This window comes from Microcebus murinus, chromosome 5, assembly GCF_040939455.1.
Source record: "Microcebus murinus isolate Inina chromosome 5, M.murinus_Inina_mat1.0, whole genome shotgun sequence".
NCBI classification, from domain to species: domain Eukaryota; kingdom Metazoa; phylum Chordata; class Mammalia; order Primates; family Cheirogaleidae; genus Microcebus; species Microcebus murinus.
In genome coordinates, this window is record NC_134108.1 from 86315159 (window position 1) to 86329255 (window position 14097).

At 35.7% G+C, this 14097-nt stretch overlaps 1 protein-coding gene across 1 annotated transcript in view; it reads left to right on the forward strand.

The window, feature by feature from the left end:
- The window catches only part of EYS (EGF-like photoreceptor maintenance factor), a 1642296-nt gene that overhangs the window by 1432632 nt on the left and 195567 nt on the right, over window positions 1–14097 (forward strand). The window contains 1 exon segment of the mRNA XM_020287130.2: window positions 5248–5468. Coding sequence (XP_020142719.2) covers window positions 5248–5468 — 221 coding nt within the window.

The following is a 14097-nucleotide window of genomic DNA, read 5'->3' on the forward strand; positions in this document are numbered from 1 at the left end:
CCCTCAGGTTCTAGACTATGCCAGGTCCCATTAGCATTCCAAAGCAGGCAAGACAGAAGTCAGTCCCTCAGGCAGCCGCCTAAAAAACCAGAACATTGTATGTGTGTTCCACTTTTTTATTCTTCCCACTCCCTCCTGAGGGAGAGCCTACCAAACTGCATCAGCCTCTGTCTGATGGACCCTGGATCCACTGGAGCACAAACAAGTTGAGCAGCTCTTTTGTTCTCAGCAGGCTCCATGCATTTAACATATCCCAAGTCCCATAGCTCTCAGGACAGGTGAAATAGAAGTTAGCAAGACAGTAACCACACCCCCAAAAAATCCAGAACATTGGACACACACTCCAATTCTTTCCCTTCCTAGGGAGAAACTGGGAGTTGAGGGTTTTCTCTCACTCATGAGAGAAACTGATGAGCCAGAGTGAGAAACTATGGGAAATGAGTTCATGTTAGTCCACACTGTCACCTTTGTTCTCCACAAGCCCCAGTGTAGTGGCCTTTCCTGATTCAGACAAGACAGCCAAACCTTTGGGCAGCTCCCCAAAGAGCATGCATACTGGACATGTTTGAGTATTCTCTGTCCCTCTCCAGAGAGAATCTGGGCGCTAGGAATTTTTCCTCCATTGTGCCATGCTATGCTGGGGGGAGGGACTATAGTGAGTGTCATAAATTTTCCTTCCAGCTTTGATGCATCTGGTTTCTTGCTTGCCTGGCACACAGGAACCTCTTAACTATTTTCTAAATTTATCACAAAGTGAATCGGTTCATATATTGTTGTTGAATCTGTGTCTCCATTGGGAAAGGAAGGTCTCTCTTATTCTGCCATCTTGCTGACCTGTATATTATTATTTTGCACCTAATTTTTATGATTTATGTCCCCAAATTACATTTAATTTCTTCATAGACAATCCCATACCCTCCTTTTTTATTTACACTTTCCTAGTGTACTTTCAATGTGTTCACACTTTCAATGTGTTCACAGGGTAGCCCCTCAAGTCATTGATTACATTTCTAAAGCTCAGTTTTACCTTTGACAAGGAGAGAAGATATTATTTTGAGAATATTCCCTAGTCCAGAAAGCCTTAAGAATCAAATATTTTAACTGTGAAGTGTGGGACCAATGAGAACTTCACTGATATTTATCAAAGTTCAAAAAATAACCTTGTGTGAACTACTTTAATTTCATAATTCAATAACTTTCATGTAAGCACTGTCCTGTGCTCTATGCCATATATATTAAATATAAAGAAGTATAATAGAATGATAATGTGATATTCCTTCTGGATGGTATTTAGTGAGGATCTCTCACATGCTGAATCTGGCAAAATAGCAAGGTTTTAAGGCACCATAAAGGTGGAAAAGAGGCCTTAAATACAAGTAGGAGGCTGCAGAAAAGCAGGATCGAGTTTCATGAAACAGGTCATTTGTAACTAACTTGTATGAAACCTCCTATTTTTAAGTCACTGCTATGGATGCCTAGAGAATCCAAAGATGATCAGGATGGAGGCCCTGCCCTAAAAGTAAATACAAATAAATATAGAATACACCATATGCTTACAGATTATTGCACTTTACAGAAAAGCAAGAGAGAGATCTTTTAACTGCAAAGGGATGGAGATTTTGATAAATACTGCTTCTGTATTTTTATCCCTTCTCTTTTAGTGTCTCTAAATAGTTTTTAAAAATTCAAGCCTTGTTTACATGTGAAAAGTCACTTAAATAAATCCTTCTTCTGAAATACTTTACCCAACACCTCTTATCCATATTTACTCCAAGACTCAATGTTTCTGGTTGTGAATTTATTTGCATACAATTCAGATGATATTAAAAATAAAAAATTTGGTAGTGACTCTTAAATAAAAACCAGTTCATTTAACTTATAAGTTATCATATTATTAAAGACAAGTATACTCTGATACTTAATCTTAACCAAAAAGTACATTTACAGTTACCTACCTATATTTCATCAAAACAAAAGTCATTTAACTTTAGACAGAACTGAGGATGTAAAATAAAAGTAAGCATTGAATCAAGATGTCATTAAATAAATGTGTGCAGTACCCCAACACCTAAATTTAAATTAAAGCAGAACAAAAAAGAAATAGAACAGCTTCTTATCCATCACCACTCTGCTGGTTTTTAGAAGTTTACTTCCCCTTTGCCTATCTTCTTATTTTATTCACACGTATTATAAAAGAGTAACTATATTCTTCCTTTAAAGAGAAACTCTGAGAGGAAAGGGAGTATTCCTTTCACTCTTGTCAGATGTGAACTCCTTTTCCCTCAGTTACCAATTATATTTTTTATTATTTTGATGATTCCTCCTTGATTGTCCATGTCTGTTCTCTGTGCTTTTAACTTGTAAGATCATATCTTGATGTCAGACTTTATTCTTCATAGTCTGATTCACAAGGAGTTATTAGAAAAGACTTATTTTAAAGACCTGTCTCCTGAGGAATAATTATACACGCAAAAGTCATCTCTTGGATAATTGAAAGTCTGGGAATAGAGGTAGTCAACCATATTAATGGTTATCTATGTGTAGTCAACGACATTTGATTTTTTAGACATTTCAGGGCTCCAACTAAGCTTGGCCCTCAGATCAGAAGAAATGCAAGTGCCATTTATTTCCACTGTTTGGGTGTTTTTTAATGGCCTAATAAATCATAGACGGCTCTATAGACTTTCCCTTATACCTGCCTACTGCTGACAGAAAAGGAGAGTATTCTTCCATTCTCTATCAGTTTTGTGCTAAAACAGCACACTTGTCAAAGCAGTGAAAGGTTTGCTTTTCCAGGTGTGTGATCAATACACTAATATGTCAAAGATCCTCAGCGAAAGGGAGGTCATGCCTTGGATGCACTGAGTCTGAAAGTTCATGATACATCCCAGATTGTATTAGCAGTGGGTCACTTATCTTAGCTGATGAAAGAGGTCACCTAATTGTTTGTTAGAGCAATTAATATAAACTGATTTAGCATCTGACAAAGAAGGGATGTGAAAACAAACAAAAATACTCCTTTGCTATTCTAGGGCTCTATTGATACACCTTGAAACTTTTAACTGACCTTCCACCATACTTCCACTATGCCCAAAGATGGTCACCCTCTGGGGCATTTTAAGAAATGCCCTCAGGAGCAGAGACTGAGTCTTTTAAAAAATAACAGGAGCTCAAATGTAGAGTTAGTTTGACCTGTTATGGGTCAAGGAGATGCTTTGCTCTTCCTAGAATTGAGTATGCTTCTATTCCTTAAAAGCACATTGCATAAAACCAGTACATATTAGTGTAAATGTAAAGTGGTATTCCTGGGCATCTCTCATGCTCTCCTCTCCCCAAGACTTGTAACTTAATTATTTAGCTCTAGTTTTTAGAATCTTGCAATGATTGTTTTCCATTTTATTGCATCTGTAATACCAATTTCAATACTTCTCAGATGTCAGTTTGGGGAGTGACAGTGTGTGTTGGGAATGGAAATATCAGAGGCACAACAACACAAATGCTGCTACCTCTACCTGCCATATGCCTAAGAGCCCCAAAGAGCAGGGTCTCATTACCAGTTCATAAGAAGACTTTGATTGTAGCTCATAAATTCTTATTGAGGAGAGTTGCATTTTATGTACATCTAAATTGTGAGAATTCAATTATGTATGCTTCTATGGGTGGGAAAGTAGAGCTGCAGTAGCAATTTAAATCATATAAGTGATTCCAGTCAACGAGTATAAGCCCTGCAGTGAGTATTTGATGTAAGAAGCGGATTTGCTGTACTCTCAGTATCAGTTCCTTCTTGTCTCTCCTAGTGGGACATTTCACCACACAGAGGTGGATTCTGGAGTTTTTATACAACATTACCACAAAATGTCAGCTTCATCTGGAGCTGCACTGACAGAATAGCAAGCTATTTCAAAGCTAGCAGAAAAAATGTAGCTGTGTTGGAGTTATTCAGAGAAAGCGTGTTGGTCTCCAATGTGATGCCCAAGGAATTTCCAAGGGCAGTTTATATTCTATGAAATGTTCATCTTATACACCAACTTCAGAATTGACTACTGTGTAAGATGTGGCTCTGATGTATTGTCCAAATAAAGGCCCAAATTTTACAGTCTCTTTATTCTACTCATTGTCTATAAATGAGTTGGTTGTCTTTGAGATGGTCTGGCTTCTTTATGTATTCCCAAACATAAGCATTTTCTTGATCTGATTTTTTAATAAAGGGTGAATAAAGGAACTGAATAGAATATAATCTAAGCAAAGTTCTACTTCTGATGCATGTTTATATTCATACTTTGGGAGAAAAAATATAAGATTATTAATTTCCAAGTACCATATGCAAGCACCATACAATTCTCTCATATTTTAGGATATTTGAAACATAATATCATTGTATTAGTTTGCTAAGTTTGCCATAATAAAAGTACCACAAACCGGGTGGCTTAAACAAATATCTTACAGTTCTTACAGTTCTGGAGGCTAGAAGCCCAAGATCAAAGCGTTGGCAGGATTGTTTGCTTCTGATGGCTGTGAAAAAGAATCTGTTCAATGTCTCTTGCCTAGTTTGTGATAGTTTCTTGGCAATCTTTGACATTCCTTAGCTTGTTAGATGCATTACCCTGATCTCTGCCTTCATGTTCACATGGCATTCTCCCTTTGTACATGTCTGTCTGTCTTTAACCTTCCTTATACAAGTCCTAAAAAGACTATTGTTCTTGTAAAGTCCTTATAAATGTCCAAAAAGTCCTATTGAATTAGAGGCTCACCTTACTGAGTATTGACCTCATCTTAACAAACTGGGTCTGTAATGACCCTATTTTCAAGGAAGGTCACATTCTGAGCATTAAAACTTTAATATATGAATGTGGAGAAAACACAATTCAAGCCCTATTAATAATTAATTAACATGATTTTATTTCCTTTTTCGGTATTATTTGGTAATGTACACATTAAAATGCAAACACTTGAAGTCAAAAATACATTTCAAAGTAATCAATCAGCAAGTTTTGTTGTATGCCTATTTTTTATACTAAATATTCTTAGAGTGTTGAAAATGAAAAAGAAATGTAAAATGAGGGCCCTTTTTTAAAGTAACTTATCATATCACTTCGTAGAAGTGACACAACTAGTTGACAGTAGCAACCCATTTTACACAGAAAAACACATGAAAACATCCAATTATAGAACCAAACATCCTAAATCTTTCCCACATAATCTGACAACACCTTATAATACAGTTTTTTGTTGTTACTTTTCCTATAGGTGTATTTTGAATCAATCTTCCTTGGCCATATCCCTGAAAATGTTAATATCCATAAAAATGTGGGCCAGATTTATGGATTCAAAGGCTGTATACGAGAACTTCAAGTAAACAACAAAGAATTCTTCATTATTGATGAAGCACGACGTGGAAAGAACATTGAGAACTGCCACGTCCCTTGGTGCGCTCGTAATCTATGCCAAAACAATGGCACCTGCATCAGGTTAGTGTCACCCTCCTGATCTCCAACCTATGTTACATGACTCCAAATTCTTAAAACAACAAAAGTCAGCAGCATTGTCACCTGAGTGATAGAAAAGAAAGGTCTGGAACTCCTAAGTTTGTGTATACATCACTTAGGCAATGTATACATGTGGTGAATACTTGTTTTCTCAAATAAATTTGCGTAGTTTGGTTCCAGTTACAAGAGATTCCCAGAGTCTGAAAATAGCTAGGTAATTGGACCTGATTTTGGAAATTTCAAAGGAATTCAATTTTTTATTTAGGTGTTCCTGCTTTTTGTAAATGTGAATGAGAGGTTATTATTTATTGATAATGGTTTTTATGTGTTTATTATTTTAATTTTTTTTAATTCACCTTCTAAAGAAAGATCTGCTTAGATTTCTAAGATTAGAGATGGAGAAAAAATTACCTATATGAGTTGTTTCTTTTTATTTGCAATCCTATATCCTTTTTCCTCCCTGAAGCAGATTTATCATGCTTTATAAGCTTAAGAAGATCTTAATTAAAATTACTTTCTGCTCCACTAAAATGTCTTGAAGGAATCAACCCTGAGGGAGTCTCATTTGGACAGTGTGGAACATATTCCCAATTTCCTTCAATCCTCTGAGAATTTTTTATTTCAGAGCTATAAATAATGACAAGATGGAAGCTGAAACATGTACAAATTGTAATAATTCAAGTCAAGGAAAAATTGACCTAATCTCACAGGAAATATCTTAATTAATTCACCTCAGTATTTCCAAGGGGCAAGCTATCGAGTAGTCAAGGGCAAATTTTCCAACAAAAATAAACCTGTTACTTTCCATCCTGCACATTATTCAAGATTCTGATCTTCCATATTTATTTCTAAATCTCATAACATCTCAATCACAATTCCAGAGAAATCTACTTGAATGTCAACCGATTTGGGCATGCACTATTTAAGGACTTCCAAATCTGTATGTGCCTTTATATTGCCAGCCAAATGGAGTCTTGCCAGCTATATATCCAACAAGTAAAACATTTCTTCACATTTTGTGAACAAAATGATTTATATCTTGCCTGCCAGCACTCAACTCCTGGACATGCTGGTCCATGGTAACTACAACTGACTTTCCAACTATCCTGCTGCACACCCCAATACCACACAGTACACTGGCCAGTTCTAAAACAACAACTTAAAAATATGTATTTCTCAGAAAGATTACAAGAAGAGTTTCTAGAGGGCCCCATAGCTATTTGTGCTCTACAAGAGCACAAATAGCTATGGGGCCACAGTGAAGATCATGAGAATAAGAATGCTGTCTTTTAACTCTTCCTTGTTCTGTCTAAAACACCAATATCCAACCATACAATTGAGCACATGAGCAGTCTGTGTAGTAACCCAAAAGGAGAACCAGAATATGTGCTAAAGGAGGATATTGACTTCCACTGAGGCCATAAGCAGCTTCAGTCCATCAAGAAGAACACAGATCAAAGAAGTAGGACACAGAGAACCATTATCATGGCCAACACTTTCCCCTCACCGTGCATACTCACACTTGGAATACACTGAACGGTGTAAAGTTTTCCAACAAGGAAACCTAGAGAAATTCTGTGCTGCCAAGGTAAGTAGCCCCTTCTGATTTTGGATCTGAACTGACTTAATGCTTTTGGTGACTCACTTCTCACTTATGTTATTGGCCAAATCCAAAGGTTTTCTTCCTCTCTGTGCTGCCACGTTATAAAGTGATTTTCTCTAAGATCTTCCAAACTATCTTCCAACTCTTCTTACCCTTTTAGGTCTGTCCTTTCTCTCAGTTGATGCCATCTGACTTGGTCTCAGTATTGAGCCTAGCTAGGCAAAGTACTAACCTCCCGTCTCCTTTCCTGGAACTATTTATTCAGAAGAATAAATTGGCTGCAAGATAGCTTTTGAAATAGTAGATTAATTTAAATAAGATATATTAACATCTAGCTTTTCTAGATTCAAGGGGAATAAACAAGATGAACTGATGGAATTCTTTTTGGGCCTGCAAGTTTTGTCATTTTATTTTCAAAGTGATAGACTATGTTCAGAATCAAAGAGTCATTATTACAAAGACAAGAAGAAAGGCCTTTTACTCTTTTGCTTACCTGTCTCAAAATATAGAAATAGTGATGTTTTAATACTATAGCATGTGTGCATAAAGTTTTTTACTTGAAAATACAAATAATAGTTTCTCATCACAGTTTAATTGTTCTAGTTCAGTGACTCTAATCCAAAGTTTAGAGATGCCTCCTAATGGGGTATATAAGAAACTTAAGAAACAGAAAAATTTTTCCATCTACACACACATTCTTGAGCATTCTAATCCATGTTTCCAGGTAATGCATACCTATTGTCCCCAATGAATAAAGAATAATAATAATAATAAATAATAGTGGTATAGCAAGAGAGAACCCCTAAAGAAGTATGCTCTACACAAGAGTAGGGTAATGAATGAACAGAGATTCAGTACCATAGAGTTAGGCCTTAGGGTACACAAAATAAAATGTAGTTACAATGGATATTTGTAAACAATATTATTACTACTTTTAGTAGTTTGGTTGATATAATTCACTGTTGTAAAGTGCTGTATTGTCTATGAATGTAATCTGCTTATAAGAAGATAAATTTCATGTTGAAAAGAATTAAGGAAAGAAACATTTTAGCAGCTTTACTGAGCAAATGTCATTCTGCTTTGAGTACCATCACATGTTTCTGGACAGTGTCCAATCTTTTTTCATTTTGTTACAAATCTGTGCTAGAATTTTCAAACCCCTGTGGTTGTTCCTTTCAGAGAAGTCCAAATTGCATGTAGTGAAATTCAGTTTAGAAAAGTGATACAGAAGGGTTATTCTGAGTATCCAAATCTCTATGGACTTTGAACAAGCTGTTTCCAAAAGGGCAAAGGAAGGTTAGCAAATTAAACAGATAATGTTTAAATCACTTTCCCCTTTCTGCACCAGATGTTTTAAAATAGGTTAAACAATAATTAAAAAGGAGCATCAGGTTTGGGAATATACCCTATACAACTACCACACTAAAAACTTATGTCACTGACATTATAATAAATAATTATTGAGACACTAATTTTAGACCTAGTTTAATTTTATCAGGAACTAAGCATGTATAAAGGTGTTTTATTATGCATTGAAAGTCAATAATTCCCACATCTGAATGAATATGCTATCTATGCCCATAACTGTTGTCATAGGTTTTATTCAACACTAACCAGTGCTATCCTCTGTGTGCTAAGGCAGGGGCTTGCAAACTTTTTCTGTAAAGGCCAGATAGCAAATATTTTAGACTTTGCCTCAAAATTATTCATCTCTCCCATTGTAGCAAGAAAGCAGCCATTGCCAAAATGTAAATGAATGGACATGGTTGTATTCCAATAATAGGTGGCCAGCAGGATTCACCCCAAGGGCCATCATTTGCAGACCACTGCACTAGGGTAACAGATAGATAAATTAGGAACTCTAACTGAAATTAATAATTTGTCTATATTAAGCAATCTCAAAAAAGGGTATATATTTCTTAACATTAGGAAACCATCATTATTATCAATATCCCATGTGAATAAAAGTGAAAGTTGCTTCTTTCAGACTTTTCTTTCAATCCATTTTTCCCTATTATCTCATTTTGTAGACATAGTTTTTAACATTGTCTGGTAGAAAGAAGCCAGTTTTCATGATTTCTGAGGTATTTAGTTTCCAAGTCATTTAGCACTTCAAAATGAGGTAGCAGTCATAAATTGAATTTGAAATTGCAACAGTAACAACTGTTACGCAGTATAACAGATCAGGGTATTGTATCTTAGCTTTTCCATTTGTTCTGTAATGAGTTGCAATCCCCCCCCACAAAATTTTTGCTTGTCTACATTGTCATTTCACAGTGTCACGTAGCTAGGCATCACCTGCTGAGATCTTTTAGTTTATATTCTGTATCTGGCCCAGATTAACCCTAATCTAGTTCAGCAGTCACCCCTACGCTTCTACATACCAAGGGAAAAAAGAGCCTATTTCAGATCAATTTCCTGCCACACATCTATGCTAATAACACCTTCAGATATTTAGCCCTTCTTTTTGTTGCTACTTTCTGGCTATAGTCTATCTACATCCTTGAAATTGCACACAGGATTTAAATGTACAATTATAAATTAGAAGACTAATTTATATTTGATTAAATTATTCTCAGCTGTAAAACTTTACCAATGAGTCTCCAAACATCTCAATTATAGACAACACCTGCTGCTAGAGAAACAGGTGGGGGTGGGGAGAGGGGAAGAAAAAATATCCAACTAGGTTGTAGGTAAAAACTTGGAAACATATGTGATTTCATAGTTTTCCCTACTTCTCACATTGTATTAATTAATTAACCATTTAATACATTTGTCCAAAGGATAAAAGGAGAAACATAGGCATATTTCAGTTCCTTATTATTTAGACAAAATGTAATGAATCACAACAAAATATTTTAGTAGTTTTTTTCTGATTTTTTTCTAGAATATCCATGTTTAGAAATTATTTTGATCTGTTTGATTAAAATAATATGTGTGTCTTTCAGACCATGCATCCATCCCTTCTTTTGTACCATGCGTATTATAGAGCCTCTTTTGTGTTAAGTATGGAATGTATGATAAGTATGGAATTCACAAAAATTAGACATGGAAACTTTTTCTACATACTCTTTTGCTTTTAATAATCTCAGGTTTGTAAAACATTAAGGCATGAAGAACAAAATGCGTTTTTCTATTTTTACATATAAAATGCAGTGTTAGGTTAAAACAGCCTAGGTTTCACAATTCCTGTTATTTATCTTTTTTATCTCATTTCTTTCCCCCATTCTACAAGTGCCAGGTATTGTGAAAATGGATTGATGTAAGGTCATTTATTCTTGCTTGAAGAGTGTGACTGAAGCTGCAGGGTTTTTAGTTGCTTATAAAAGTGGATCACATATTTGGAAAGTATAACTCTTACCAATGTAAGTGTCATAGAGCTCTTGGTAGAGCACAAATGCAGTTTAAATTGATTTTCTAACCACTTTTATTACTACCATCCTTGAGTGCAGCAAGAAGGATTGGGCATTTGTTTTTATGGAACAGAAAGCACTTAGGTCCTCTGCAAATCAGAGTTTCATTAAAGTCATGATTACAAATATAATTATATTTCAATGAGAACAAATAAGATTAAATATGGAAGAAATTGTGTCATTTACACCAAATTTGAAAACATTCTCAAAGAGTTAAATGTCCCAAGGTTTGACCAATGGAAAAGGCCACTATCAAATTCCACACATATTTTTTACATCATATTTATGCAGCAAGGTCAAACAAGTAGGGGGAACAATCTCATCTTCAATTTTCTCTACCCTTAGGTAATAATACATGGAGAACTCATTTACCCTGATTGATCTTCCTGGGCATAAGAGACCTCCCTGACTTAAATCCCATCTGAAAACTATCTTTTCTGTCTTTTTCTTACAAAATGCTAATAATTTCTCTCTCTCTCTCTCTCTCTCTCTCTCTCTCTCTCTCTTCCCTTCAAAGAACAAGCAAGCTAAATATGACCTGCTAATATGTTTTCCTTGACTTACTTCCCTTCAAAAACTATTAATGGTCTTTTAGTAGGAGAAGATGTGTTAAAACCTGTTTGTTTTATAACTGGAAGTTTTAAATGTTTTAAATCTATATGGCTTACCACTTACAGGCTGCATTCATGCATCAAAAAAAAAAAAAAAAGATTTGGTAAATTGTGTTAATCACTATGTTTTTACATATAATTAGACATGCCACTGTTAAAATTGTGTGGAAAGCCTGACAAACAAAATGAAAACAAAGTTCAAGCTGGAATAAAATGTGAGATATTCAGAATCCTTTGGCTTAGGTTTACAAAATGCTTAAAACAGAAAGTTTAAGTAATTAATTTAGAAAGAAAACAAACCAATCCTTTTGGTTTAGCAGTAGACAAAGCTTTGCTAGCCTTACATTTTGTTCCTGGCTCATTTGCTGGTATACCATGTACCTTAGGAAAATTGCTTAACCTTTTATTCCAGGAAAATGAAGTGAAAATTTCTCCTACCTGCCTACCTAAACCTCAAGTGATTTGGAGCCAAAAGTGAAAACTTCCTAAAGACTTGAGAGTATGTAGACTAGATGGGAAAACAGTGGAAAATAAATTTGGGTATTATTTATTGACATTAAAATGCAGTAGTGGCTTCAAACATCTTCCATCCAGATATCAACACTGCTTGCTGACTACCATTAACCTAACAATTACCAAGCACTGTCTGTGCCTTGGATAATGACATAGTTGCATTGTTCTGATATGACTTTATCTTAAAATGATGTTAATACTTAAAATATCTTTAAAACATAGCTTTAAATTTGTTTCAAGAACGGGAAAATGGGGTATAAATGAATTAAGAGATTTGTTCAACTAAACACTGATAATAGAGACAGGATAAATTGTACTTTTCTAGATTTTTAACTCAATCTCTCTGTCCTAAGCTCTGTAATATAAATCAACTGTTTGTTTCTTCACAAATGAAAAGGGTTAGTTGTCTAAACTAAATGATTTGGTAGGTATTTTCAGCAGTTCTCTGACTTGGGAATTATACTTAAGGCCTAGGCTATATATGAAAATTATAGCTTCATTGTTGTAGGCAAGTCGAACATGCAAGAGGTCTGTGTTTTGCCATTACTCTTAAATATGCCACTAACCATTTCTGGACCTCACTTTTGTTTTTTGTGTTGTTAGGGGAAAAAGGAAAAATTTCCCCTTTACTTTCAGAAGATTCACAGAAAAATCAGCTCACAATAAAGCAGATTAATAAGAGAAAAGCTGTGCAAATTTTATTATTACTATGCACACAGGAAGAATCACAGAGTGATTGCCCAATATCCCAATGAGACCCAAATACTCATATATCCCCATTTCAGAGGGGAGGGGGAAAGATAGGAAATATAAGTAATTCTGTTGAGGGGCAATAAATGGTTACTAGGGAAGATGAATAGATACCTGGGAGAATGAATGGATGGGGGAAACAGACTTGTAAATTATTCTTTTTTATAGGAGAGATGGGCATTATTTTGAAAATGGATTGGGCCAGGTCTGGTTACATCTTGAACTTCTTTCCTGCAATAGATATTGAGATAACAGGAAGGGGAAAGAAATATGATTGTTTTTCTTGATGGGTTCCTCTGGTCTTTATGGAGGAGATAGAGGGAAAGCCCCCTCCAAGCCTGTTGATCTCTAGGGCCTTTCGTTCAAAATACTCTTTCAACTAAGGAGTCATTTTGAGGGTGAAATATCCTGCATCCTTCCAATGTAAAAAGGGAATTAAATTAGACTGGAATTTCCAAAATTATTTTTCGAGGTATGCTAAAAGCATTCCTCAGGAAAAAAAAAGATGGGGGAGGAGAAGTTTTTCTAAGACAAATTTTAAAAATGTCACATGTATTATTCCCCTTCTTGGAACTTCCTAATGTATTTCAACCTGTTAAAGAAGTTGTATAGAAACGAACTCATTTAACTTTGCTTAGAAAAAGTTTCTAAACTCATTTCATCCCCCCAAAAACCATTTTTCCAGGAATACCTATTAACAGCATGAACACTCTTTCTCAGAAACAGTGTGAGGAAATGCTGCACCAGATTATATAAACAAGGCCAAACAAAGTAAAATTGTTTCTACTTTTAAAAGACTTTGATAGTAGAAGACTGCTCAACAATGTTGGGAAAATACCTTGTGTTTAGTATGCTTTAATACCAAGAATCCTTTCTTCATATCTGATTTAACTTGCCATAGGCTTCAAGACAGGTAATTTTCTCTTTCAGTCCTAGATTAGCAGATCTTATGACAAATACAGTTGAAATGCAATAGAGTTAGCAGAAAATCATGCCTAAGTATTGGAGTTCAGTCTTGAAGTAGAAAAGTATCTGGATGTTAGGCCTACATGGTAAGGTTATACCCGAATATCCACCTGGCCACTTTCTTTCCCCTCTCTCCCATAAATGCTCTGGGGCTTTTTTCTTTCCTTTCTGAGTCTACCTATCCATGTGGAAACACAAATTAAAGCCTCTAAAATGTTCTTGCCTTAAATACAAGCCACAAGCATTTACATGCATGATTGTAGAATGATATTTTCTGCTCTCAAGGAGAGAAAACTGGGCTGGGGAAAGGATGATGGGAAGGAAAGAGTAAAAAGAACAGGAACTCATTGAAATGAAGGTGGAGAGGCTCAGGTCTCAGAACCAGGGCAGAGTGAAGGACACTCAGGGCCAAGCTGGCCTTGAATGTGGACCATGCACTGTCACGTCCAGGAGTCCTGGATGCTTGAAATTTCCCCTGAACAGAGGGTGAACCACTTGAACACCTGGTACAAGGATGCAGACATGAATCGATGCTTGATCTTCAGATGAGGCTGACTGCACAGAACCACTGGGCACTTCCCACCCCATCCCCTAGCCATGATCTAGAGCAATGGTTCAAGTCTGATATCTGCACCTCTAGGTAATGTGAGTACCTATTCTCCCTAGGATTCTTTTCTCATCTGACTGATGATCACCAAGACTTTTCCAATCTTAAATAAGAATCTAAGCGTTCTTCCAATGCTATTGTTTATAGT